Genomic DNA, 27,399 nt, shown 5'->3' with positions numbered 1-27,399 from the left:
GGCTGGTGGGCATGGTGAGAAAGGGTGCTGGTTGGGCTGGGCTGGGTCTTTTCCAACCTTTATGATGCTATGATGCTATGAGAGAGCATGGTGGGTGAACTGACAGTTGGATCTGATGACCCTAGAGGCTTTTTCCAACCTTACTGATTCTATGATACTCTCCACATGTCCCAAACTCCTCAGGCCATTGGTGGGGGCAGAGCCTTACCGGTGGAACTGGAAGATCTTGAGGGCCCTTCCAGCCCAACTGTTCTACAGTCCTAGGACTCTATGACCCCACATACCTGCAGTGCAGAAGGAGAGGGCTGGCCCTCTTCCTGTTGGGCACGCACCGCCTGATGGCAGTGAGGAGCTCCACCAGGTTCTGGACATTTGGCTGCTCCTTGCTGCTCCACAGCCTGTACAGGAACTGCTGCACCTGCTTCTCCTTTCCTTTTTTCTCCTGAGGAGACACAGAGCTGACACAGCTGATGGGGATGGCTGAGTTTGGATACAGCTCAGCCATGTCACCAGAAACCTTTCAGCCTATGCCCCTCCAGCACCCCAAAACAGCCCCACAGAGACGTACGTGCTTCACTTTGAGCTGGATACACCTCCAGCCCGAGGCAGGCTTCTCTGTGCCACACTGGATGGTCAGCAGCTTTGTGCAGACTGAGTCTCCTTCCAGTGGCCAGCACGTGTCATATGGGACCTGTGCACAGCAGCAGGTTTGGTTCATGTTGATGGTTGACACCACAGCAGTCACCAACAGCTCTGCCATCAAGCAGCAGACACAGTGCCTTACCTCCCCTACCTCCTGCCACGGCAGCAGTGTTAGGATGGTGTGAACGTCCTGCTCCCACACCAGCATCCAGAAGTCCTCCACAGTCAGCTTGTCAGGCCCCTGGACAGCCAGATAGTCTCTGCTGGAGCTGCAGCCCTGGGTGGGGAATGAGAAAGTCACTGTCTGGTGAGGGTGGAAAGGGAAGCCAGGCAGGGGGTGGGCTTTGCTGCGGGGGGCAGACTCACCGGGACACGCCACACCTGCAGACCTGAGAAAGGGCCCTGGTCCAGCAGGGAAAACTTCACTCTGGAGCGATCATCTGCAGAACAGGTGGGAGGCAGAGTGAGCTGGAGCCAACTTCGTGGGAATTTTTTCCCCCTTATACTGATTTGGAATATCCTACATCTTCCAAATTGTCCCCATAGCCTCTTTTCCTTCCATGGTGCTCACCTGAGAAGACTGCCTTTTCATGGCCCTCCCAGCAGTTATAGGAGCTCCCATTTGCCTTCTCTCCCCAAAGCTGAACAAACCCACCCACCTGAGTGCCATGCAGCTCACACTCTCAGTCCCCAGCCACCCCAGAGCTGCCTGGTGGACTCACTCCCATGTGCCCAAGCATGTTTTGCACTGCATAGCTCTGGCCCAACCTGGTGGGAAGGGGCTGTGAGGTGTCACAGCACTTACATGGCAGGATGCTGGATGAGGGCCGTGCTTGCTGGGTGCCCAGTGATGGTGTAGCAGAGCTGGTTTCCTCCTTGGCGACCTCCAGGAGGGTCTGCCAGAGTGAAAGAGGGTGGTGAAAGCCATGAGCAGAGCAGGCTCAGGATAGCAGGAGGGACCAGCAGTGCTCCCTGCTGTCTGGGGCAGCTCTCACCTCGTACTCCCTCAGGAAGCCCATGTTGGACTTGGCTGAGTTCTGGGAGTAGTGCTGTGCAAAGCTTTTCAGTGGGATGGGGCAGGACCTGGGGAGAGAGGCTGCTGGTGAGGGTGAACAAATGCTGTGTCTGCAGGAGCTGAGCAGGGCTGAAGGCTGACCATGGCTGGGCTCGTGTAGCTCCCCAGCCCAGCACTGCAGCCCTCACCCTCATCCTAACCCCATTCCCAAGATGCAGCATGGGCAAGGGCATTCCATTTTGAAGGAAGGAGAATTTGACCATATAGATATGTGTGTGACCTCCAGAAGTACGCTCAGAGATGACAAGGTATGTGGGCAAAGCCTGACCTGCTCCCTCCTCTCAGCCTCTGTAAGAAGGGACATCCAAAAGCCCAGCTGCCATGAGCCCCTCCAGCAGGAACCCATCTCTGGTGCATCCCATGGGCTGGGAGTTCCCAGGCTGATAACCTTGCCTGCCCCACGAGAGCTCTGCAACAATTTACTGTTGGCATAACCCAGAAAACTGACACTGAGGAGGGGAGGATTGTTCTGGTTTGGGCTCCCAGTGCTGCAGGGAACAACCAGCCCCAAGCTGACCCTTCTTAAAGCAGCAGGTAGGACAGCTGCTGGGTCACTCTCTTCTCCTGTCCTGGGATCCCAGCTTGCTGCTTTCAGGTCATAGGGCAGGATGGGGAGTGAGCAGGAGAAACACATCGGGCCCTTACGTCTCTGTCCCTGATAAACCCAGCAGTGGTTCCTCCAAGATCTTGTCCAGGATACAGCTGTGCAGGAAAATATACTGGGACTGGAAGACAAAGACAGACAGCAATGTAGAGCAATCCTACAGATAGTGCAGATAGTGAGAAGGGGGGGTATGGTAGTGCCTAGTGGGCAGAGTGTGTCCAATATCTGTGCCCCCCACAGTCATAGCCCAGAGCCTTGGTTAGCCCAATCTCAGAGCTCCTGCATCCCTCTCCTGGGCATGTCTTGAAGGGCAGTACCACCTCCTTGACCCAACCTGGGGGAGTGGTCTCATCAGCTTGGAGGGGACACCACAGACCAGTGACCTGGTGTGGGCAAGAACTGCCTGCGAAGGCTCTGGTCCTTTGCTCTCTGGGCATCTGTCTGCCAGCCCTGCAGGCTTTTGTCCCAATGGGTCTGGAGAGGAGGGAGCAGAGGGTCTTACCAATGTCTGGATCATCTGGTAGCGGTTCATCCGCAAAGTATAGACCACACCAAACATGTCCACCACCTTCTCCTGCTTCATCTGCTGCAGCAGCCGGTCCAGAGCAATGAAGGTGCCACTGCGGCCCACCCCAGCACTGAGGGCACAGAGAACACAACTGAAACACTGCCTGACCCTGCAGCTGAGGAGGTCCCTCTTGGACACATCCCCCCCATGCTGTGCCATGGGGCACTGGCCCCAGCCTGGTTGAGGGCTGAGCATCCCCAACTCCCCATCCCTTGGGACTGGATGTCATGCTGGGGACGTGCAATCCCCAGCTCCCAAGGAAGGAGACTCCGCAGACCCTCAGAGCCCCTCGGATGTTGTTTTTCTCCCACTCAATGTCCCGCAGAGCAGCTCCTTGCCTGCAGTGCACCAGGGTCGGCCCAGCATCCTTGGCACTCTGGATGTGCTCCCGGACCAGTTCCCTGAAGGTCAGAATGGACGTTGTGGACTCTGGGATCCCGTGGTCAGGCCATGCAGTGTAGTGCAGGTGGGACACGTGCCGTTCTGCCCGAAGACCCTCCTGCCATGGGGTACATTGGTTATCAATGTGTGTGGATATGTCTACCCCACCACACACAGGGATCCCCAGAACACCTGGCTCCAAGTCAGGGCCATGTCCACCCCACCTATCAAAATGCTGCATCCCTGAAGCAGCAGGGCACGTCCCATTGCAGAGACATAGCAAGGCAGTGGGAGGGAGAGAGAAAGGATGAGTAAGACAGGTGCTAGGTGTTGGATGTGTCCGTGCTATGAAGTCTGGGGCACAAAAAATAGGAACGGATTGTCCAGAGAGGTGGTTGGTAACCCACCCCAGCAGACTCCCAAGGTCAGGGCAGGGGCTCTGAGCACTGCTGGAGCTGTGGGTGTCCCTGTGCATGGCAGAGTGGGACCAGGCAGCCTTCAAAGATACCTTCCAAATCTAACCATTCTATGACTATGAGATGACTCATCTGGGGACTGGGTCTTCTTTGAGCCCTGCTGCAGGCTGGGAAAGGAGACTGCACCATCATCACCGAGGGGAAAAACCACTGCATGCCATGCAGACTCACAGCCCTTGATGGGTCCCGGGTCATTACTTACATGCCACAACTTGAACTCACGCATGGTCCACTCCTCAGCGCTGCTGTGAGACAGCAGGTGAACCTGGACCTGCCCGTAGGAGACAGGGGCAGCTTCAGATGGCCAGTAGTGATCACAGAGAACCTGGGACACAGGCAGGACATGGTCACATTGGGGGCTGCCTCACCCAGGGTGACCTCACAGCTCTCCCTGAGCAGCGTGCACAAACCCAGCTCATGCTCAGGGTGCAGGCTGGGCTGGGGCTGCTGTGCCCACATCCAGCAGTGCAGACGTACCCGCCCGTTCTCCATGCACACTGTCAGCATGATGATGTTGCAGACATTCTGCTCCCACACCAGCCTCCAGAAGTCCTCGATGGTTTTCTTCAGGGGCCCTTGGGTGACAATGAACTCCTGTGGGGATGTATAGCCCTGAACAAGAGCCAGAGAGGAGCGGTTGGCAAGTGGATGAGGCAGGTGTGTCCTGCCCTGGTACTGTCTGACCCTTCTCTGTCCTGCAGATGGAGAAGTACCCTTTGTCCTCAGCCCATGTGGGCACAGTTTCCTGGGCAGCTGACTTTGCAAGAAGCCAGTTTCACAGGAAGTGTGTGCTGCCCAGCACGTGCTCTATGTTGTTGGAATAACGAATGGCAGCCCACTTCCCCCCAAGCAGTTCCTTATTAAGCCTAACCAGGCAAAGACAGCTCTGGGTCTCTCTTGAGCTCCTCACTCATTGCTGGAGGTGAGGGGAGCATGCAAGGTCCCAGCCTCCTCCATGCTGTCCCTTAGGCACACACATGCCCCGTGGGTTCCTGTGTGTCCCACTGTTACCTGGGGACAGCCCAGGTGGGCACAGCTCCGGGGTGGTTCAAAATGCAGCTGCACAGAGCAGAAGGAGGAAGAGCAGACAGAGACAGGACAGCAAGGTGGGAAAGGCCGGAAAGAGGACAGAGCTGAAGAAGAAAGAAGAAAGCCTTGCTGGTCTCCCCATGCTCACTCCTCTGCATTCACAGCACTTGCTATCAACCTCTGCTAAAAGGCAACCCAACACCTTGCCACTGCCAGCTATGATCCCAGCAGCAGCTCTTGCCCACAGCCCTCCATCCTGGGGTCCTGTGGCCACCCTGCTATGGGGGGAAGGTGGGTGGGCACTCACAGGCACAAAGTTGGCATTGATGTAGTCCGAGTGCAGGTCGTCCCCCAGTTGGCTCAACCTGACCCGAGAGTGATCGTCTGAAAGAGATCAGGTGTGTGAAACTGAAGGTGTGTACAAGACTGCTTCTCCCAGCAGATGAGCCAGGCTGCCCGGTGAGCCCACATCGGGGCACTGCAGCACAGATCAGAGCCCAGGAGGGTGCTGGTGGGAGCAAGGAGCACTTACAGGGCAGCACGTGTGGGTATCTGTTCTTGGAGACGTTGGCTGGTAGCTCAGCCCCCACCTTCAGCTGTTCCTTCCCAACCTCCTTCAGCTCCTGTGGGACAAAGCAGAAGCCATGTCCAAGTGTCAGGGAGCTGCCAGCCCACCGCCAATGGCTGTCTGGTGCTCCACGAGGCTGGGGAAGGGCTCAGCCCTGCACAGGGAAATGCTCCACCATTTACCCAGCATCACCACTGGTACCCAATTTGAGCCACTGGTGGCTGCCCAGTAACTGGGTCATGGCAACTTCCATTGACCCAGGCTGGATTGAAATGAGCTATCTAGGGGGAAATTAAGTCCCATCTCTTGTAGGAGTCCCATCTCACCTCAAACTCCTGGAAAAAAGCGTGGTTCCCACTTGCTGTCTTCATCTCGTAGTATTGCTTGAAGTTCTGTATGGGAACCGGCCGGTGGACATTTCTGCATGAAATGAAGTCCAGAAGTAAAGCTGCCTCAGCTGCTGGGAGGTGAGGGCAGCAGAGCCCAGCACTGAGCCACAGGGCAACGGAGGCAGGCAGAGAGGGAAGAGCCCAATGAGCAGCACCCACCTCAAGCTGTAGGTCACCATTTCCTGGGGCAGGCTGCTCTTCTGTGTCCTGGGAGCAAAACGTGGGAGCTGTTACTGATGCTGTCAGTGTGCTGTTTGTTGCTGGCCCACAGTGCACCACAAGCATCAGACATACAACCCAGCGCAGGGTTCTCTGAATTAACCACGGGCAGCTGCCCTCTGCCTGGTGCTTTTGCAGTCATAGAATATCTCAAGTTGGAAAGAACCCATAAGGATCTTTGAGTCCAACACATGGACCATCCAAAAATCAGACCCAGTGGGTGTCCTGGCTGCCCAAAAGCTCCTTTTATGCCCTCTCATTGCTCTTCCCCACAGCCTAGTTGGGTCTCGCTTGAGATTTTCAGCTGAGACCCATTGGGTAAGAGATGGCCCATCCTCACCTCCTCGCTCTGAGCTGCTTCCAGTAGACCAAAGCAAAAATAGCAGCCAATGTCAACAGAAATCCCACAGCGATCCCAGCTATTATTGGCACTGGGAGCGGAGCTGTGTCCATGCTATCTCCAGCAGCTGGAATCAGAAAGAATGGACAAAAGTAGGAGCCAGCATGTGACTAGACTTACTCCATTTATTATACTTACTACAGCCCATGAGCTCCCTCTGGCTCGCTATCAGCTAACTGCTAATAATCTCTAACCTGCATAGCCAGGTAGGGAAAACGAGAGAGCAGCTGGGAGACAACATCCCCATCTTACCTGAGAAGGTGGTGAATGACACCGCAGGGGTGACAGGGTCGTACTTGGTGAAGGCAGCAATGCTGAACCTACGGCAAAGCAGAGCACAGTGCTCACACACTGAGAGCCAGAGGAACCGGGACACCGCAGCTGGGGGGGGGGCGGGGGCGGCGAGCCTCACACAGACCCTTCCCTATGCCCAAAGAGGTGTCGGGGCATCCCGTTCCCCCGTGGAGATCTGCCCTCCTTCCTCCTCCAACAAGAAGCCCTCCCAGCTCCGCGCAGAGCCACCTCCCTTCCACAGCAGGTGCCCTACGCACAACGCAGCGCTTCCAAACCCACCGCCGGATTCTAGCAGCTGCCTGTGGGATGCAGGGTGAGCGCCCTCTGGCAGCACCCCAGACCCAATGCTGGGAGTAAATGGAGACACGGAATGAGGTAAAGGTTTGTGGATAAATAGCTCAGAGATAGGAAACAAGCTTTGGCTGTCAGAGAAATGAGCAGCCAGGGACATCTGATTTGCAATGTGCTGCTAATGATTAACTAGAAAAACAATAGTTGATTGAGGATATCTGTTCTTCAGGGCAGCCAAAATGAAAGCTAGCTGTGATGAGGTGCAAAAGCATCTTCTGAACAACAGAACTATTCTAAGTGCTTGCTATGCAACCATGGGTGGTGTAATGACATGGTGCCTTAAATGCCTCCTCACAGAAAGCTGATGCCAGACAGCAGGGGAGCACTGAGAGTGAGTACTGGCTGGAGCCTGGGACAATATCTGGGGGCAGAGGGATGTTCTGCTGCGTTTGGCACTGCTCTGAGGCAGCGCACTGTAAGGCAAATCCCTGCTCACAGAAGGGCTGGAGCAGAAATCCGGATCTGAGGCTGCAAGGGTTAAGCAGCAAGGGTTAGTAATGAGGAACAGCAGGGCTGGATGGGCAGCCAGCATCAGAGCTCCTGGATCAGTTAGATGCTCTCCTGTGCCAGCCTGAGGGTGCAGCACCCCAGCGTGTTTGATGAGCATGGGATGGCAGTGCATGACAGTGTAGTTGTACTGCTGGGCATGACAGCACAGCGCCTCAGGAGAGCAGTAAAGCACTGCCAGCTTCCATGATCCTGCCCTGCGGGTGGGATTTCCAAGGGAGTGGTTCCCTTGAGCTCCCAGAACTCTCATGACAGCCATCCTTGCTGTTAGTTCTTTTAGAATGGAGAGCCACAGTCCTCTGGAATGTGGAGGTCCCCTTTGTCAGAGGGATGCTCGGGCACATGACCCCTATTAACAAAGGACTGAAGAAATGACTCTTTGTTCATAGTCAGCCTCCTCTTTCACTCCTGCTCTCCTTACCCACTGACACAGACATTCCCCCCTTCTGCCCACGTGGCAGAGCAAGCCCTAGGGGCTTCTATGAGGGCAGGGTGAGCTCACAGCCACCTTGCAGGGATCCACCTGCAGCCCCTCAGGACAGAGGCTGACATCTCTCACCTGTACTGCTCATTGGCTTTCAGCTTCCCATTGCACATTGCCCGGGTCTGGCTGCACTCCTCCGTCCCCATGGGCACACGCCAGGTTTCAGGGGATTGGGTGGAGCTCGGGTGGAAGGGATTGGGGATGAGCACAGCCAGGTAGGAGTCCTCTGTCCCATAGTAGTGGTCGTACCACGTGCTGGACATGATGTCCTGGGTGGGCCTCAGCACTGCAGGGCAATGCACACAAGGTGATGGTGGCACAAGGTGCAGTGATGTCCAGGGGACCCACATCCCTTTGGGGAGCCGCTGCAATTCGGAACACACAGGGCCACTTACATGAGTCATTAGTGGTAGCAACAACTCCATAGTACTCGATTTGGCCATTCTCCTCACTGAACAGGTCAGATGAAATGATGACGGTGGAGCTGGCCTCTATCTGGAAGACTTCTGCTCGCAGGGGTGGGGGGAGGGCTGCAAGAGGAACCAGCCTGTTAGCACATCCCTGCTCCCACAGCACTGCCTCAGGACTGCACTGAGCTCACAGATAGAACAGGTCTAATCAGCAATGCTGGCTGTCGTCTGCTGGGGTGTGTGGGGAGCAAGGGGACTCACCCTCTGCTGTTGTGTTGCAGAGCAGAGTGACAGCTGGGCTCTTCATTGCGTTGATGCCCACAGTGCTCACAGCGATTCGGTATGAGGAGTTTGGCTGCAGCCCCTCCAGGCTGGCCTGGCTCATGGGAACACTCACAGAGTGCTTGGGGGTGGGAGGGCCATCTGAGAGCCTCTCTGTCACCACCTCATAAGCTTCCACGTCTCCAGGAGAGCTGCTCCAGTTCACAAAAAGGCTCCTCGACTCCGGCAGGCACTGCACATCCTCCACCGGGTTTGGTTCTGCGAATGAGACACCCACAAATACGAGAGGTGGTGTCACCTTACTGATGGGGTCTCCTTATCTCCCACCAAGAAAACCTGCTGAACCCAAAGGATGATGCACACCCCCCCCGTGTTTTAACCCCCCCCCCCAGCTCCAAGCTGTGCATACCCACCCATGGCCACCACCAAGGGCTTGGTGCTGCTCCAATAGGGCCCAGCCACACAGCTCAGGGACACGGAGTAGTTCCTGCCTGGGGTCAGCCCATGCAGGAGGTGCTGGAATTGCCCCTTGGTGAGCGCGTGCTGCCGTGGCAGTGAGCTGTTCCGGGGGTCCCGCAGCCACAGCTGGCAGTCGTCCTGCTGCCCAGGGACACTGCCCCAGGAGATGAGCACTGTGCTGTTCCCCTCCAACACCACAGAGAGATTATGGGGAACCGAGGGGGCTGCAAAGGAAACCACAGCTGTTACTGGGACAGCGGGCACTCTCTTGCGCTCTGCGGAGATGGAAGCAGAAGATGGGAAGCAGGGAAGCTTCGTATGCTCAGTGATAACACTGCTGGCTGCCACTATGAGAAATGGCTTTTAAATGGCAATGGGAGGACATGCAGAGTGATGAGCATGAGCAGATGGCTTCCTCCTGCCAATTAGCAGATTTCGTTAGCGACCTGCCTGAAGGGCTCTGCACATGACTCCCAGTACCCTGCAGGGCTGGCTGAGCGTGGGAGCAGAGACCTCTGGATCTCCCAAGCAAAGTGCAGGGACTGTGGGGATAAGCACATGAAAAGACTTATTGTGCTTATCTGCCATTTCCACATTCCTGAAAATAATTAAAGAAATAAAAGAAAGACAAGAAAAAAAAAATAATTAAAAAAAATCCCAGCTTCTCCATATTTCCCATGCCAGGAATTTTCTGAGTGCCTGGGAGAAAGGCTAGTGGGGGTGGTGGGGTACCCAAGGGCAGTGCATTGCCTGCTCTCCTCCATGACCCCCAGAGCATGATCCTGCTGCTGCAGCTTTCAGGCAACATCCCCAGCCCCATCCCTGCCCCCTACCCCCCAGCCCATCACGCTGAGCCTCATGCAGCCCTGCAGCCCCCACTGCTCACTTGTCCAGTCGCTGATGTTCCCCGCAGAGGCTGTATAGGGCCCTGCCATGGAGACCACCTCCAGCAGGTATTTGTGTCCCGGATCCAGGCCAGAAAAAGTGAACTTGCCAATGCCTTTCCCAACAGATGTGCTGGCTGCCAACACACCCGATCCCGAGTGGTACAGGAGCAGCCTGTAACCATCGTGTCCCTGCGGTTCAGCTCTCCAGGACACACTCAGCCTGTTGGGGTACCCCTGGTTTGTCATGTACACATTACGGGGTGCCAGGGGATCTGCAGAGACAAAGATGGGCATCACATGTTAATGAAAGTCTGAGGACATGGCTCAGGCATCCCAGCAGTGTCATCGGATGGGATGCACTGCGTGAGATGGGGCACTTCACTGTGCTCAGCACCACAGCACTGCTGTGGTTCAGGCTCAGGGTCTGCCATAAGCATCGGTGTGGGCACATCCTTTGCTGTGACCCTCACTCAGCCAAGGCACAAACTACTCACATGTCCAGTTGCTGACATTCCCCGCTGGTGTCTGGTAGGACCCAGCTATGGAGGCCACCTCCAGCAAGTACTTGCTTCCTGGGGCCAGCCCCGTGAAGGTGACGTTGTGGGTGTCTCTCCCAGCTGATGCTGTGGCTGCCGTGGTGCCCAGCCCGGCGTGGTACAGGGACAGCACGTAGCCATTGTGCCCCCCGGCCGCAGCCCCCCAGGACGCGCTCAGCCTGTCAGGGTGCCCGGTGTTCAGCAGGCGCACAGCAGTCGGGGGCAGTGGGGCTGGGGGGCACAAGACCTGATGTTAGGGACCAGACATCAGGCAGAAGGTGCTTGGTAGGACATCACACAACAGGACCAGCGCTCCCTGAGGGATGGGATGTGCAGTGCCACTCCGGGACACTTCCAGCTTTCCTTGCTTCCATCCCCTTCCCACCCTGGGCCCTCATTCCATCCAGCTCCTACTCTCATCCTGCTCTCTGTGCCCACCTACCAGCATTTGTCACAGCTGTGCATACCCATCCTCCAACAGAACTGGCATAGGACTAATCCAAACCCTGCCCAGCCCCAAAAGCCTTCTGGGTGAGCACAGAAGCTGATCAGTCCACCTCCAGAGCAGAGATTTGTTCTCCTGGGAGGAAGAGGGATCAGCCCCTTCTACTGCCCTGATTCACAGAGCCTTATGGTAACGTGGTTTCTGTCTGCAAGAGGAGCTCAGCAGGAGTGCATACAAATCCCCAGAGGTGCAGGGAGATGGGGCTGTTTGGGCAGGGGGATATCCCAATGTGGGCACAGATGGGGAACCCTGCATGTCATCAGCATGTACTTGTGCAGCCCTACAAAGCAGAATATTCCCATGTCCATGAGGACAGCAGCGAGCCCATGCACCAACCACTGCGTGTTACACCCATCCACAACTCCAAAGGCACCAGGGGGCCCTGTAAACTCTCCAGGTGGTGCAAACCTCCCACCCCTCTGCAGGAGAAATTCCTCTGGGTACTCACATGTCCAACCACTGACGTTGGGTGCTGCTGTCTGGTATGGTCCAGCTGTGGCACTGACCTCCAGGCAGTACTCGTACCCTGGGGCCAGCCCCGTGAAGGTGACGTTGTGGGTGTCTCTCCCAGCTGATGCTGTGGCTGCCGTGGTGCCCAGCCCGGCGTGGTACAGGGTCAGCATGTAGCCATCGTGCCCCCCAGCCGCAGCCCCCCAGGATGCACTCAGCCTGTCGGGGTGCCCGGTGTTCAGCAGACACACAGCATTTGGGGGCAGTGGGCCTGTGGAGGAGACAGGAGTTACTACCAGGAGCCATGTCTGGGCTGATGGGGGGGAGGCTGTAGGATTATGGAATCCTTAAGGTTGGAAAAGTCTTCTAAGATCAGCAATCCAACCCCAACCCACCCCACCATACCCACTGACCACATCCCTCAGTGCCACATCTCTGCAGTTCTGAGCACCTCCAGGGATGGAGTGCCAATGCTGGACTGCTCTTTCTAAGAAGAAATTTCTCCTTCTATCCAGGCAATATCATTATGTGGGAGGGAGAGGAAGGCAGAATGGCCTCCGAAACAAACTGGGAATGGTGGAGAATGTGGCTGCAAGAAGAGCACCGTACTCACGTGTGCAGTGGGTGAGGTTGGAGGTGCGGGTGTGGTAGGGCCCAGCTGTGGCTCTCACTGCCACTCTGTAGTGGGTTCCGGGGTTCAGGCTGTGGAAGATGTGGCTCCTGGCACCCCCACCCAGCACTGCATGTCCGACACGGCGACTGGAGGCTGTGTCATACAGCTCTGCCACATAACTCTCTGCTCCTCGCCCCACGGCTGCCCAGGATGCCCGCAGTGCTGAGGCTGAAGGGCTGCGCAGGGTGAGGTTGGCAGGGGCCAAGGGATCTGAAAAGCAAGAGGGAGAGAGTCAGGTCCTGAGTGCCAGAGAGGGAAAGGATGGCTGCCAGAGTTCCCACTGGAGGGAAGCATGGGGTTAGTGCACGTGGTCCACAATATCCCCAGGGCCTGCAGCTGGATGTGGCAGGGGAGATAGGACAACAGAGAGGATTTGGAATGGGGAAGGTGATGGTGGGCATTCTGTGGGGCTCACGTGGGGGCTCTGGGGCACAACGCAGCCCCTCGGACTCACATGTCCATTGGGTGACGTTGGCAGAGGAGGCTTCCAAAGAGCCTTTGACGGCAATGACCTGCACAGCAAACCTGCTGCCTGCCTCCAGGTGAGTCCAGATGATGTTCTGGGTATCCTGGCTCACCGTCTGCACCCGATCTCTGCTCTGGGTGAGGCTGTGCAGGACAACACGGTAGTGGTCCCTCCTGCCAAGGGGTTTGTTCCACCACGCGTGGAGCTCAGAGGAGCTGCCTGGGTTGGTCAGGCTCAAGTTTGTTGGAGCAGCAGGAACTGCAAGGAAGGACAGACAAGCGAGTCAGAGAGAAAACGATCCAGTTCTGAACAGGCCACCAACTCCACGGAGTTGTTCTCCTTGCAGCACTTGGTGCAGGAAGGCTGCAGGAGGCAGAGCAACGGAAAAACGGCTGGGCGCCCCCTGGTCTGAGTGGCAGACATAGATCCCCATCCCATAAGGAGCTCCTTGCAGCTCTGAGCCACCTGAGGGTGCTGTGACACTCACCTGTGCAGCCAGTGGTGTTCCTGGGGAGGGAGCGGAAGGCTCCGGCTACAGCCCAGATCCCAACCAGGTAGCACGCTCCCGGTGTCAGCTGCATCAGGGTGACGTTGGTGCTGTCCTTCCCCACTTCCAGGTTCCTTGCTGGGGAGGAAGAGCCCTCCTCGAGCACGCTGAGCAGGTATCCGTCCCTCTGGCCTGGAGGGGTCTCCCAGTGCACAGCCAGAGCCCAGGCAGTGCCCACAGGGCTGGTGGACAGGGAGAGTGGAGGTAGTGGGACTGTATGAGAGAAACAGAGTTACAGGGGCAGGATTGGGATGCCCGGGACTGACTCCAGATTGGGAATGGAGCTGGGAGCCGCAGGACCACAAGCTCCCATGTGCTGCCATAGGAGTGTTGAGAGCTGCAGGGTGCTCCCGGGTCAGTGCCATCCCCGTGGGATGGAGCCATGGTGGTAGCCACACTCCCTGCCCCAGGGTGCTCACGGTGTGTCCCATTGACCCACTGGGACCAGGATGAGCGCACGTCCCAGCAAGAGCCAGGAGAGAGGCACTGGGGAGGCTGTGGGGCTGCAGAACAGCCCTGGGGGTCTCCTTGTAGCCCCCAGCCCTTCACCAGACATGGGACATGGGCAGAGGGGCTGCCTTCCTACCCGTGTAGCCGATGGCAGTCTGAGAGGAGATACGATGAGGCCCAGCCTGAGAAATGATCTCCACTTGGTACCGGGAGCCTGGCACCAGTCCCTCCAGGTCAAGGTGGGTGACACCATGGGGCACGGATACGTTCCTGATGATGGACATGGACTCTGCCACCAAGAGCTGTACCAAATGCTCCCTGCCACCACCTGACTCCACCCAGCTCACATGCAGCTCCTGCGGTCTCCTGCCAGGCTGCACGCTCACGTTAGCCAGAGACAGTGGATCTAGGAGGAAACACAGCACAGAGATCTGTGAGATGGTGGAGGAAAGCAGCTGGACAGGACCCAGCCCACACCTCTGTACCGCACTAAGGGAGAAGTGGTGATCATGGCCAGCACACTGTGCATGATGCCCATACTGGTGTGCAGGTGGGCACAGAACCCTCAGCTCCACAGAGCTCCCCAGAACTGCTCACACAGCATCACCGAATGGCTGAGGTGAGAAGGGACCTCTGGAGGTCACCTGGTCCATGCAGAGCCACCTAAGAGCAGGTTACCCAGCAGCAAGAAGCCCCATGGCACTCCATGCACACTGCTGCATCCCTCCCCTGTTGGTCTGAGACCACCCTGGAGATAACGCACTCTCTGGGCAGCTCAACAGGGCTGCTCTTGGAGGGTCCAATCAGCCTTGCACAGCACTGAGCTCATGACATGTGTTCCCATTCTGATCAGCACAGGGTGTGCAGCTCTCGCTCCACAGCATGGCCTGAGCACAACTGTGTCACTGCGGGTCCTGCAGGCAGGGCCACCCCTCACTCACATGTCCACTCGGTGGCAAAGTGCGATGAGGATCGGTAGGGGCCGGCGAGGACGGAGACCTTCAGGAAGTACTGCACGCCAGGGGTCAGCCCCAGGAAGGTGAAGTTGTGGATGTTTGGTCCCACTGAGATGTTCCTCTGCACTGGGTGGCTCTTGCTGTAGAGCTGGAGGTGGAACTGGTCCACGTCTCCTGCAGCCTTGTCCCAGAAGGCTGAGAGTCCCAGCGGGTGCCGGGTGTTGGTCAAGGTGACACCAGATGGAGCCAGCGGGTCTGGGGGGTGCAAGAAATAAGAGAGGACAGTGGGGTGGGGGCTGTGATGGGGATGTGGCATGGAGGATGAGTTGCAGCCCAACAGCATCAAGAGGAGGTGGGTGCAGGACAGTTGGCTGCAATGAGGATCTATGCTGTTGTGTACTCATCATGGGCACCCTCAGCTGCTTGTCCCCAGTCAGGTCATCAGCACTGGGAACCCCACATAGCATGAACTTCTGCTCTGTGGTGTAGGAGCAGGACCCCACTTGGTGTGCTGGGTACCCATCAGTAACACATTCCATTCTGTGATAGGTTTCTCCTGCACTGAGGACTCTTTTGCTTCCAACACTGCTGATTGTCATCCTGCCCTTCCTTTGTCTGCCTGTCCATCCCCCCATAAATGTTCCACACCCTGCCTGGGCCATGGCTGCCATCTGCAATAGTGTTGGGGCAGACAATGCACACTCACATGTCCAGTCTGTGGCTGACCGCACGCTGGATCTGTAAGGCCCAGCCATAGCAGCCATCTCCAGTGTATACTGTCGCCCAGGGACCAGGTCCTCAAAAGTGACATTCATCCAGTTGTTCCCCACAGACACATTTCTGACCCGCTCCTGAGATCTGCTCTCCCAGAGGGTGCCCGTGTAGCCAGTGCTGCCGGTGAGCGCTGCTCTCCAGGCTGCTTGCAGAGAGGTACTGCAGCCCTGATTGCTGAGCGTCAGCTGCTCCAGGGGCAAAGGATCTACGAGAGAAGGTGTAGAGCCACTGAATCTGGGTCACCTGCTGAAGAGCTGAAGCCCCAAATGTGCTGGGATGGAGCCTCTTCCCTAGGAACACCTACACCAGGGTGGGTCAGTGTGCCACCAGCATCCCTGCTGACATCAACAGACCAGTTTGGCCCAGAGACTGATCCAGCACAGAGCCCAGACTGGAGGAGGTGCTGGGTAAGGAAAGGTGTTTCAGGACACATCCAACCCAAGCAGTGCCACCAAAATGAAGCCAAAGAGGGGGAGAAGGGCACTGGGCTCTGCTGAGCCTCGTGCTGGGTGGCTGAGACACAGACGAGGGTCAGACACATCCAGCAACACCTCTACCTTCCTCCTGAGCCTTTTGCCTTTTAAATTGGTGAGGTTGCAAACAATCTCTGCTATGTCATGCCCCGAGGCACAACATGTGGGAAACAGGCAGGATGCAGTGGGACCCCCAGGGCTGGCTGCAACAAGGGCAGAGGGACTCACATGTCCAGTTGGTGATGCGCAGGGGCATGGAGGTGTAGGGACCAGCCACAGTGCTGACCTCAAAGGTGTAGAGGGTCCCGGGATGGAGGCCCTCATAGGTGACATTGGTGGCACCTATGAGCAGAGAGCTGTTCTTCACAGGGCGCTCCGTGGGGCTGAGGGCCACCATGTAGCCCTCTCCCATGGCCTCCTCCCAGCTGGCTTGTAGGCTGGAGGGGCTACCGTGGCTGGACAGGCTCAAAGCAGATGGTGGGAGTGGCTCTGCAAGGGACAAAGGTGGGATCATGCATGAGGACAGGGTCATGTGCATCAGGCAGTACTTCCTGCATCAAGCACAGGGAGGTGGGGCTGCAGAGAAAGCCTCTGCTGCTCTCAGCTCCAGGACTGGGTGAGTGCCCCGCTCACTGTTCCGGGCTCCAGTCCTTCTTCCAGGAGTGGCAGCTCTGGGGCATCTGCCAGGGCACAGGCCATGGCTCCATGTCACCCAGGAGGGGCTGGGAACAAGGAAGATGATGCTTTAAAGGTTCTGCTGGAGATACACTCCCCCAGAGCAGCTGCTGGGAGCAAAGGGAGGAGAGCCCATAGCTTACAGGCTTGGCTGGTACCTGCCACGACCTGACACAGCTTTGCCATGGATCTTTGAGTCCCTTCTCACGAGGAAGAAGCGGCGCAGCAGATCTTGCTGCTCCTAGGGCCAGGTGCCGCTGTATCACACAGCCCCATCTCTGCTCCCACAGCCCCATTTGCAGGAGCTCATCCCCTCTGCAGGGAACCCGAATGGCCCAACAAGACACGCTTCAGCTTTCTGCTTACGTGTCCAGGCTGCCGCGCTGCGGGCAGAAGCCCGGTAAGGCCCAGCCACCGCTGTCACCTGCACAGAGTACTGCTTGCCAGGGCTCAGCCCATGGAAGGCGACGCGGCCGTTGTCCCCCCCGATGGAGATGTTCCTGGTGGGAGCACCGCCCTCCACCTCCCGCAGTGTCACCAGGTAGAAGTCCCTCTGTCCTGCTGGGATGCTCCAGTGAGCCTGCAGGGAGTTCTGCTCCTCCGCTCCACTCAGCGTCACGTTGGTGGGGCTCAGGGGGTCTGGAAGGGAAGAGGATGGGGTCAGGGTGATGGGGTGGACGGATCCCCAGCCCACAGCTTGCTGTATTCTGTAACTCAGGGCTGCCAGCACCAGGGTGTCGGGCACAGCAGCAGTGCCTGCTTGATCAGAGGGGACAGACAGCCATGTGTGCAGGTGCTGTGCAAGACCCCACAATTGCCCAACACACCCCCAGCCTCATTCCCACTGCCTTATCCACATCCAGCCGTCAGCATCCTTTAGGAGCGTGCTGCTTCCAGTCCCCAGTGCAAACATTCCTGCTCAGTCTTAGGAAATTCCTAAGGGGCCCCTCATCTCCACGGGTGTCCTGTTACGACCTCGCTGATATTCCCAGGATCCGGCCTGGATGGAGCTCCTGTCTGGGCTGCATGTCTGGAGCTGGGCGCTGTGCAGTCGGGTTGGTCAGACAACTGCAGGGACTGAGTCAGGCCCCACAGCAGAACCAAAGCAGCTGGGGGTGTGGAGCTGTTCCAAAAGCTGAGCTGCACAGTCAGCAGGCTGCAGCTGCCCAGACTGGCAGGCAGAGCAGGGGAGGGCTGGAGAGCATTGCTCTTGTCCAGGACTTGAACTGTGCTCTGCATTTTCCTCATGGTTTCCTGGTCTGAGAGAGCAAGTCTGAGGCCAGAGCTGCTCCCAGTGCTACAGCCACTGTGATGGCAGGTCTCTTCCAACCTAAGCTGCTATGGTTCTACAGTTTTATTCTGACAGCAACCAAAGGGGACCACAGGCTGCCTGTCCCCTCATCTACCATCACGGCTCCCCAGAGCTGCGTCTTGGGATGGCTTTCCACCCTCTGCACCCACAGTGCTGGCACATTCACATCTGCACTCAGAGGCTGGATCTGAGAAAGCCACAGTCACAAAGGTCCCCCCAGCCCCCATTCCATTACTCACATGTCCAGGCTGTGGCATTGGGCCCATCCATAGTGTAGGGCCCGGCCACAACACTCAGCCCCAGCCAGTACTGGGTGCCAGGCTGGAGATGCTGGAAGCTGTAGCTGGTGAGGCCTCTCTTGGCTGATAGGGTCTTGGTCACCGTCTGGGTGTGGAGGTTGCGGAGCACGAGGTGCAGCCAGGCAGCCCCCCCTGCACCCGCCCAGGTGGCAGAGAGGCTGGTGCTGGAGCTGGGGCTGAGCTTCAGCTGGGTGGGGATGGAGGGTGCTGGGGGGAAACAGTGGGAATGGGCTGTGCATAAGCATGCTGGGGGCTGCCATCACTCTCCACCCTCCCCAAGGTCTCCTACTCTGCCATCAGCACTGTCATAGGGGCTGCAGATTCCCCATGTCCCTTCCCAGGTGAGCTGGCCTTGTGGGGTCCCTCCATGCTTTTCCAGGCAGCAGGGCAGCCCAAATAATGCAACATTTGTGCAGCTCCCACCAATTGAGGCTCTCTGCTAAGGCTGCCCTCCTCCCACGGTGCTACAGAGCAGAGAAGCCCCACCAAGCAGGGGGCCCCACAGGTGTGTAGGGGTCCCCATGGTCTGACACACCTGCACTGGCAGTCCTTTCCACATCCCTCAGCTCACAGCATGCTCAGTGGGCATGGTGGTGATGGTTCAGGAGTTAGACTTGGCGACCTTCGAGGTCTTTCCCAAGCTCAGTGATCCCATGTCTCTATGATAAGCCCTCAGCTCTTCCCCATCCTCCACAAACTGCCCATTCTGAGCTGAGATCCCCTCCTCCACCAGCCCATGTGTTTCATCCCTTCCTTCCCAAACCCTTAATCCTGCCCAGCCCTTCCCCATAGGACAGGCACACCCATCCCTCCCTACCTGTCCACTGGTGGGTACTGGTGCTCGCCTGGCCGGCCCCAGCCAGCGTGCTGACCTTCAAGGCGTATTCACTGCCAGCAACCAACCCGTCAAACAGGAAGGTGGTGGTGTTTGGTGGGACGGATGCATTTCTCACCAGCATCTGTGAGTTGCTGTGATACAGGGTGAGCTGGTAACCATCCCACTGCCCGCTGCCGGCTGCCCAGGAGGCGTGCAGTGAGGTTGGGCTGCCGCTGCTGCTCAGGCTCAGGTTGCGGACTGGAGAAGGACCTACAAGATGGATGGGGATGGAGGGTTGTCCTGCTGTCGTGCTGCCTGGGAGCTGATGGGATGGGGCTTTCTGCAAGTGAGGTCCCGCCAGATGGGTCCAATCCACCATGCACAGCCCCATCTGCTCCCTGCCAGCCCCCTGTCCTCCCACCAGCAGTGTGGGCTGCCCCAACCCCACTCTGTCCCTTTGGGTCACTCTGTACAGTGACTGAATAGGGCAGAGAAGCTTGGCCTGGGACACCATGGCCATCCAAACCCTTCCCTTCTCCCGGCCATGCCCTTCCCTTCAGTTCTGCTCTCCTGTCTCAGCTTTTCTGCCTTCACCTGCACCACTTTGCTCAAGGGCCTTCCAAAGGGATGCAGGCTCCCCAGCTCTGCCCCCTTCCCCCAACCCTTGCCATGAACCATGGGAAGCATAGAGCAAGGCTGGCAGAGATGTCCCAAAATCACAGAGCAGTTCTCAGACCTGCAGTCCCAGGGGAAGCCCTTACTTGTCTGTGCTGTGACTGTCTGCCTGGCGGTGTCCATGCAGTGCAGTGCGGCTGTCACCTCAATCTCATAGTATGTGCCAGGGGTCAGCCCGTGGAACCAGAAGTTGGTGATGTTGGGTCCCACAGATCCATTCTGCAGCAGTGTGCCTGACCCCAGTGGGGAGAGGGTGAGTGAATAGCCCTCAGCATCCCCCTCTGGTTCATCCCAGGAAATGAGGAGTGAACCCAGCCGGCCCTGATTGCTTGCACTGACGTTCAGGATGAGCCCTGCAGGAACAAGAAGGGATTGAAGACTTCATGGATGTGATAGAGGTGCTCCTGAGTATCTCTTGCATTGCAGAAAGACACCAAAGGCTTCAGACCATCACTTGCTTCGCCCACACAACCCCATGTCTACAGTGTCTGGGGACGAGGAAGTGGTATACAGGGCTTTGGCTAATGGGTGGGTCAGTAGCCAAATCTGCCATCAGATCCCTGTCCTTGGAACTGCTCAGCACTGAGCCTGTGTACCAGTGCCAAGCTGCAGTGGGACCCCTCCATGCTCCATCTCTGCTCCCGTCCCCAGCTCTGCAGCTTATAAGCAGCTCTAGTGTTAATAAGACACTTGTATAATCATTAGCATTTAAAATTGGCAGCGTGCAACATGTTGAAACAGGCTTACCTGGGGCCTGGCAGGGCAAGAAAGCCTTAAACAAGCACAGCTATTGCCCCAGAGAACCACCTGAAGCTGCCTTTACACAGCAAAGAGCAGTGTGGGGTGAGCCCTGGGGATAGGGGCATCTGTGGGACTGCTCAGGTGCAGCGTGTGCCCTCCCTATAAAGCCAGAGAGGCACAGAGCTTTCAGAATTTCCACTTCATGCAACACTGTCGGTAACTGGGAAAACTGGGCAGCACGCAGGCTGAGCCACATCCCTGGGAAAGGCCTTCTGAGTGCTGTCCCTGAGCAGTCTGAGTGCAGATTTGGGAGCAGGCTGCTTGGGAAGGGTGATGGGGATGCAGCCAGGGTGCCAGCAGCCTGTGGAGGTGAATGCATGGCTGAGCTCCTCCTGAGGACAGCTAGAAGGGCTGCACCCTGCACAGAGTTCATGCAGCAGTGGTTTTTCACTGTGGGATCTCTCTCACCTCGCAGAGGTATGAGAACTCCACCCGTGTTTGTTTGCTTGACTCAGGTTTCCAACTGTCTGAACTGCCTTTGTCCCTCACTTAGCAATGGGCTGCTTCACCTCCGTGGTACAATCATCCCAACTCCCCAAACCAGCCGGGCACATCCTGCAGCCCACAGTCACAGCATCACTCACACCCCATGGACTGCATCCACATCCAGGTACCCCCACATCCCACGGCTGCTGCAGATCACCTGGCAGCTGGAGGTCTCACCTCTGTCACCGAGTGCATCCTGTGCCTCCAGCCCTGCCCATGCTGTTCCATTGCAGCCCTCTTCCTGTGGGACAGAGAACATCCGAGTGAGATGGGGATAAGGTGAGGTGTTCAGAGCTGAGGGGCCCTGGGGGCTGCGACCCCTGAGGACTGTCATGTCCTGGGAAAGCTCCATCACCCCCCGGCCAAGGCAGGAGACAGGCTGAGCAGGAGGGACGTGGGGGCTGCCCCAACCCTTAGTGCAGCTCCTGGGCCCACTGACCCAAATGGAGCTGTGCCTGCAGAGTGTGGGCATCCCACCAGCACAGCCAGGGCACAGCGGGTGGATTTGAGCAGGGAGGGAGCTCTGGACATGCACTGTCAGTGCCCCCTCCCCATAACAGTGGGTGGTTGGAGGGACCCCCAGACCTCAGCCCAGCTGCAAAGTAAGAACATGAGGACTGCAGGGTGCGTGTTGGCAGGGACACCCAACCCCCACAGCCTGCTGGTGAGCAGGGTGTGCCCTGCTTTAAGCTGGGGACAGTTCCCCCACATTAAAGGAAACCTCTGCCTACTCCCTGTCCCGCAACAAGAGGAGTAGTACTCATTACTTATTTCCCCCATTTCTCTGCGGGATGATTCATTTCTGGCTTCCTCCCAACCCAAGTGCGGTGGTTCAGGGGGTTGTGTTACACAGAGGGGAGCAGAGGAGCTTGGGACCCCCGGGGGGAGCCTGGCAGCAACGGCAGCAGAAACACCGGGAGAGGATGGCACGGCGAGGGGGAGCGCGGGGGGCGAGCGGAGCAAAGCGCCAGTTTGTAATTGCTAACGCAGCTAATTCGGTGCAGCTGCACGGCTGGAGAGGCAGCCCAGAACGATGCCGTCATTCCTCAGCGGGGTAGGACTATGCGAGCCCCCACCGCCAGCACGCTCAGAGCCAGACACGGACAGATGGGGGGACCAGAGAGATGGGGTCTTACCTCCGCCAGGGTCCCCAGGAACCGCGGCACCCACAGGACGAGCAGCGGCAGAAGCGGTGGCCTCATGGGGAGCGGGGCTGCGGATCAGAGGGGTGACACGTTGGGGTGGGGGCTCCTCAGCAGCGCCTGTCCCCACGCAGCCCCGTATCCCAGCTCAGCGCGCATCCCCGCACGCTCCCCAAGCGACGGGGTGACATCAGTGGGGATGAGCGATGCGCGCCAGCGCGCTGCCCGTCAGTCGTGCCAGCCGTCCCTGGGCTGGGAGAAGTCCAAAGCGGCTTTGCGCCCCTCGCTGCGCGCATTTGCTATTGTTCCCGTGGCTCCGCGTCCCTCTGCGGTGACGCTGCAGCTGTCCCCGTGCTGTGCGGGCAGGGAGCGGCTCGCTTGGGAGCTGCCGGGGGGGGCCCTGCGCGGCTGCAGCGCGGGTTGGCCATCAGAAGGAGTGCTGCAGAGTTGTGGGATTTGGTGCGGAGAGGGGAGGAGACAGGACGGGACGGATGGCGGCTCCGAGCCGGGAGGGAGTGCCCGAACCGGCCCTCAGCGAGGGGAGGGAGCGCAGCCCCGGTGCTGGGGGGGCATCGGCACACGCGTGGGTGCGTGGGGTTCTGCACTGCGTGAACCCTTTAGCCGCGTGTGCACGCATTTCTGTGCAAATGGAGGAGGGAAGCTTTGGGTGTGCTGTGCGGGGGACATGTGGCTCCATGTGATGCACGTGGCACAGAGATCGGATCTGGGGGGGTTGCACACACTGAGAGCTCTGTGTGCTGCATCGCATGGGCGTGAAGACGCCTGCAGAACGCTTTGCCTGTCTGAGGGTCTGAGCTGTGCCCTCGTGCTCACAGCTGCTGGATCTGCACTTTGCAGCGCCGTGCCCCCGGCCGTGTGCGGGGCTGTGCTTTGTGTGATGCAGGGCTGTGTCTGTGCAACGCGTGGCCGTGTGCCAGCTCTTATTCAGAGCAGAGATGCTATTGGCTTCACGTCAACGCCAGAGATCTAGGATAGTGCTGGAAGAATCTCAGCAGTGCCTGTGTGGCCGTGGGAGTCTGTCCCAGTAGCAGCGTGGTCACCAGCAGCAGCTATTCAGGCTGTGCCTGTTGCTGTCAGCTGTCTGAGCTGTCAGGATGTGATCCTGTGGGGCACGTTCCCTAGATGGCCCCAGGACAGAAGATTCCTTCCCCCAGGGAGTTGGAGTTTTTGTCAGGTGGGGCCCATGAGAATGAGATCGTTCCCCAGTGCTTGGGCAAAGATGTGGGAAAGCTGTCAGTAACCAGGAGCAAAGCAGGTAGATGTTCCCAGATGTCCTGCACTGAGATATACTGAGAGCCATTGGGGCCTCCCAGGAGAGGGGGCAAAGCATGACAAAGGGAGTCCCCTTCTCCTTACGTGGGGGTTAGCAAAGAGGATGCAAAGAGTTCTCTTGCTTTAGCATGGACAAGCTAATACAGACAGCTCAGGAGAGGTATGAATGCCAAACATGCAAGTGATGTGTCTGCTTAAGTGGTTAAAAGCTCTTAGGGACCCCCAATAGATATTTGGGATGACCATACATTAGCACCAGGGGAAACTTATCAAGTCACACTGCTGACATGGGTCAGCACAGCTGGGGATACCCATCCTGCTGCTGAAACTAGCAATGATCCAGGAGCTGGGTCAGCACTTCTACATCTGGCAGTAGCTGAGTACAGGGCAGATGCCCACAGGGGCTGTCATTGTGTCTCCCAGCCACTTGCAGGGGGTGGGAATCCCCCTCCACAAACTGAGGCAGAAGGAAGTTTGGTGTTGACAGTGGGCAGGGGACTGTTTTCCAAGGCCCTTTTCCAGTGCTGGATGGCTGCAGCCAGCTGGGAGGGGGCTGGAGCTCCCCACTACAGAAATGCATGGCTAGGATTACCCGGGGGCCCAGGTAGGGAGCCTGGAGGCTATAGCTGGACCAGATGCATTTGCAAAGTGGCTTTGGCTGATTCTATCTTCCCACACACCCTGACATTGGGCCTCACAGAGGAGTGACTCCACAGCATGGCTGGAGACACAGGGCTGCTTCCTCAGGGTGGCTCTGGAGGGAGGCAGGGGCTGCAGGGAGGGCAGGGATGGAGTAGAGGAGCCAGCAGCTGGTGGAGGGGGTTTGGATGGAGAGCTCAGCTTGATGGGAGCTCTGATCCAGAGAGCTGGGGATGGAGGACCCTGAAAAGAGATCATGCATCTCTCATTGCAGGTGGCAGGAGGTGGTGTGCCCAGCAGTGGCACAGATGGGAGACTTTCTTGGACTGCAGACTTGAGGTGGGGCTCGTTTAGCTTCCAAGCAAACCAGAGAGCTCTGGGCCAGCCAAAAGACAGCCCCTTTCCCTGGAAGTCCTGGGAACTGCCAGCCCTAAGCTTGCCCTGGGAGCTCAGCTGGGCCCACCTGCACTCACTGTGCCCATCCAGCCCCTCCATCCTTGTTTCACACACCCCTGGCACAGATTTGAGGGCTGCTCCTCTATGCTTCCATGGCTGAGGTGAAACCCCTTCCTGCCTGCCAGCACCCTTCTTGCATAGGGCAAGCAGAGCTGGCACCCTGCAGACCTCAGGGACACATCCATCCCACCCCCAGCAACTTCAGCTCAGGGCTGTGCCCGTGGTGCAGACCAGCCCAGACTGCTGCTAGGAGCGAAATCCAAGCTCTATTCCCGGCGCCACGGGGCTCAGCAGCCTCTTATGCTGATGGATAAGCTGCTCATTATGTGCCAGCACTGCCTTCTGTGTGTGGCCACCCCAGTGCCTCTGTGCCACCGCAGCGGGGACACAGGGGAAGACGCCGTCAGCTGGGGATGCCAGAGCCCCCATGCGGTTCCCCCCGATGGTGAAGCCTTTAGCTATTCCAGACCCAAAAACAACTGCAGAAGGTTTCTCCACCCAGTGGCTGGAAGCAGGCCTGGAAACTCGGGGGCTGCCGAGTCATCACATTTTCCATGAAGCAGCAAAGGCTACCGCAAGGCGTGGGGGGAGGGGGGACGCCCAGCAGACCATGAGCACTGGAATGCTGGAGCCCTTTGCATTCTATGCCCTTTGTGCCCTGGGAATGGTGCTGGTGGCACAGAGCTCATCCCTGCGTGGTCTTTGTGCCTGGGGGAGATAGGAGACCTGAGCTGCAGCAAGAGGGAGAATGAGGGTAAAGGGTGCAACAAGGCATGAGTCTGAGGCACCAGTCTATTCTTGGTGTCACAAGGTCTGCGAGGTGACAAAGTCCCCAAATCTGGGCATGGAAGGGTGACTGCCAGGTCACCATGTCGGGTCAGCATGTGGGCATGGGTGCTGCCACACAACCCCAAGGGATGGTCTGTCACCTGGAGAGGTCACAGTACAGTGGGGCACAGCTGTGGCCTGGCCCTACACCATGAGCAAAGCTGTCACACAGCACTCCTGCACACCTGTGAGCACTGAGAGCAATGCCATTTCTCCCTGGGCAGGACGCCTTGCAGCCAGCCTGGCACTCTGCATCACCCCATGGTACAGACACTGGTGCCACAGCAACCAGGCTGGGAGCAGCTCTGGGGCTCCTTCCCTGCCTCCAGCCCACAGCAGCATCCCTCAGCTCCCAGCCCCCCCAGTCACAGTCTCTCTTCATGCCCATGAGCACTGTGGGCTGCCCCAGGTCATGATTTCTCCCTGCTGCCAACTGCAAACACTGAGCACTGCCTAGTGCTGCAAGGAAGGAACAAGGGGAACAGGGTGCATCCCTGCAGGGGATGCAGGTAGTGTTGGGATCACTCTCTCTGTGAGGTTCACACGCTGAAGGGCCGGGACCCTGAGCTCCACAGCACCACGATGCTCTTACTCCAACCCCTCGCAGGTGTTTGATGATTTCCATGCTGAGCTCTGCCTTCTGCCCCACACCTTCCAGCATTGGAGTTCTTCCCATTTTGCAGACATGCAGGGCAGAGCTGTGCGCAGAGCCGGGTATGAGGACATGGGGAAGACGAGGGAGATGGAAGCAAGTCCCACATAAGGCAATGCTCTGCACCCCCTGATTGCTGCTGGTGACAGAAAGGACCTGGCAGCAGCACCTGGGATGTCTGCAAGCATCAAACCAGCTGGGAAGAGCAGAGCTGCAGGTGACTCAGAGCACACCCAGCAAGCCGGCAGAGCCGGGCAGACCTGCTTTGCCCTCCTGGGGTGTGGGTGACTCTACTGAGGCTGAACAGGCTCAGTCCCCTTCCCCTGGCTGAAGCAAGAGACACCGCAAAGGGAGAGCTTGGAGCAGCCTGCAACAAGGGCAGCACCTCTAAAACCCTTCAGGCCATCGCCAGTAACCCCACAGGGCTCTGCTCCCACCCTGGGAAGCAGTGCTGGTGGGCAATGCACAGTATGCAGGCTGACACTGAAGCTACACTGTGCTGCCAGGACCCCTGCACCCACAGATCCAGGAATGTGCTTCTGGCAATGCTGCGAGCAGCTCCCGGAGCTCTGCACTAACCATGCAGGGAACCCAAAGCCCTCATGTAACATCACCGTCACACATACAGGAGTTACCCCATCCACTGCAGCCCACCCCAGGGCAAGAGTTTTGTTCACGCTGTGCCACTGAGTGTGGGAGCATTCACACTCCATTCCCACCGCATGCATCCTGGCTCCATATGGGCAAGGAGATGGGGAGAGGAGTGACCCCGGTACCTCTGCTGCTGGATGTCCCTGCTGTGCTCCTCATCCCGTCCCTGTGCGTGGCGCTGCCTTGGTGCTCTCCCACTCGCTGTTTGCTCCCGTGTGTGCACAGCTCTGACGCTCAAGTCTGGGCTGGTCCATGGGAAGGCCCGCCTGGGCTCGCTCTGCGGTTGCAGGATGCCATGGGAATAGGATCAGTGCCATGGAGGTGTCTCTGGCAGCCCCACGGCTCAGGGGGCTGCACCATGGGGAAGGCAGCACTGCAGGCAGGAGGGAGGGCTGGGCATGGTTCATAGCCCCCTGCATCGTGAGCACCATGGGTGGTGGGCAGATGCTGTGATGGGACCTTTGGAGGCAGTAAGCATCCCGTGGTGTTGCCATTGCAGGGGGATAGGAAGGGCTCTGAGGTCACAGCGCAGCCAGCATGGGCATCCAAACTCATGCTCCATCCCTGGAGATGTCTGTGGGCTGTGATGAGCTTCGGTTTACTGCCCTGAGTGCCATCAGAGCCTGGAGTGAGAGCCCCTCACTGCCTCATTGCCCCTCTTCAAGGAGATGTGGAAGAAGGAGGGTCAGAATGTTGTCTGGGGAGGTACCAGAGCATGCCAGGAGGGCACTGCCCCATCCTCACCACAGACTCTCGGCTCCTGGCGGTGGTTTGGAGGAAAGCCATGCCCATGGGAGCTGCTCCCAAAGACCCTTCTG

General features: G+C 58.0%; 1 protein-coding gene across 1 annotated transcript in view; it reads right to left on the bottom strand.

Moving 5' to 3' along the window:
- Positions 1–26,835, bottom strand: part of LOC140262020 (receptor-type tyrosine-protein phosphatase V-like) — a 28,756-nt gene extending 1,921 nt beyond the window's left edge. Inside the window, 39 exon segments of the mRNA XM_072356097.1 lie at positions 285–442; positions 569–691; positions 785–919; positions 1,009–1,082; positions 1,448–1,538; positions 1,638–1,725; positions 2,363–2,442; positions 2,824–2,959; positions 3,228–3,388; positions 3,949–4,071; positions 4,224–4,358; positions 5,083–5,159; positions 5,308–5,398; positions 5,670–5,763; positions 5,892–5,939; positions 6,292–6,418; positions 6,604–6,671; positions 8,063–8,273; positions 8,383–8,517; positions 8,659–8,937; positions 9,093–9,362; positions 10,025–10,297; positions 10,520–10,792; positions 11,515–11,787; positions 12,130–12,399; positions 12,644–12,913; positions 13,143–13,415; positions 13,789–14,058; positions 14,594–14,863; positions 15,315–15,587; positions 16,084–16,344; positions 16,897–17,169; positions 18,082–18,348; positions 18,959–19,228; positions 19,720–19,986; positions 21,098–21,161; positions 22,057–22,133; positions 26,707–26,784; positions 26,787–26,835. Coding sequence (XP_072212198.1) covers positions 285–442; positions 569–691; positions 785–919; positions 1,009–1,082; positions 1,448–1,538; positions 1,638–1,725; positions 2,363–2,442; positions 2,824–2,959; positions 3,228–3,388; positions 3,949–4,071; positions 4,224–4,358; positions 5,083–5,159; positions 5,308–5,398; positions 5,670–5,763; positions 5,892–5,939; positions 6,292–6,418; positions 6,604–6,671; positions 8,063–8,273; positions 8,383–8,517; positions 8,659–8,937; positions 9,093–9,362; positions 10,025–10,297; positions 10,520–10,792; positions 11,515–11,787; positions 12,130–12,399; positions 12,644–12,913; positions 13,143–13,415; positions 13,789–14,058; positions 14,594–14,863; positions 15,315–15,587; positions 16,084–16,344; positions 16,897–17,169; positions 18,082–18,348; positions 18,959–19,228; positions 19,720–19,986; positions 21,098–21,161; positions 22,057–22,133; positions 26,707–26,784; positions 26,787–26,835 — 6,755 coding nt within the window.
- Between the last annotated feature and the right edge of the window lie 564 nt (positions 26,836–27,399).

Source organism: Excalfactoria chinensis, chromosome 23 (genome assembly GCF_039878825.1).
Source record: "Excalfactoria chinensis isolate bCotChi1 chromosome 23, bCotChi1.hap2, whole genome shotgun sequence".
In the NCBI taxonomy this organism is placed as follows: domain Eukaryota; kingdom Metazoa; phylum Chordata; class Aves; order Galliformes; family Phasianidae; genus Excalfactoria; species Excalfactoria chinensis.
Note: the sequence above shows the minus strand (reverse complement) of the source record. Positions and strands in the feature narration are given on the sequence as shown.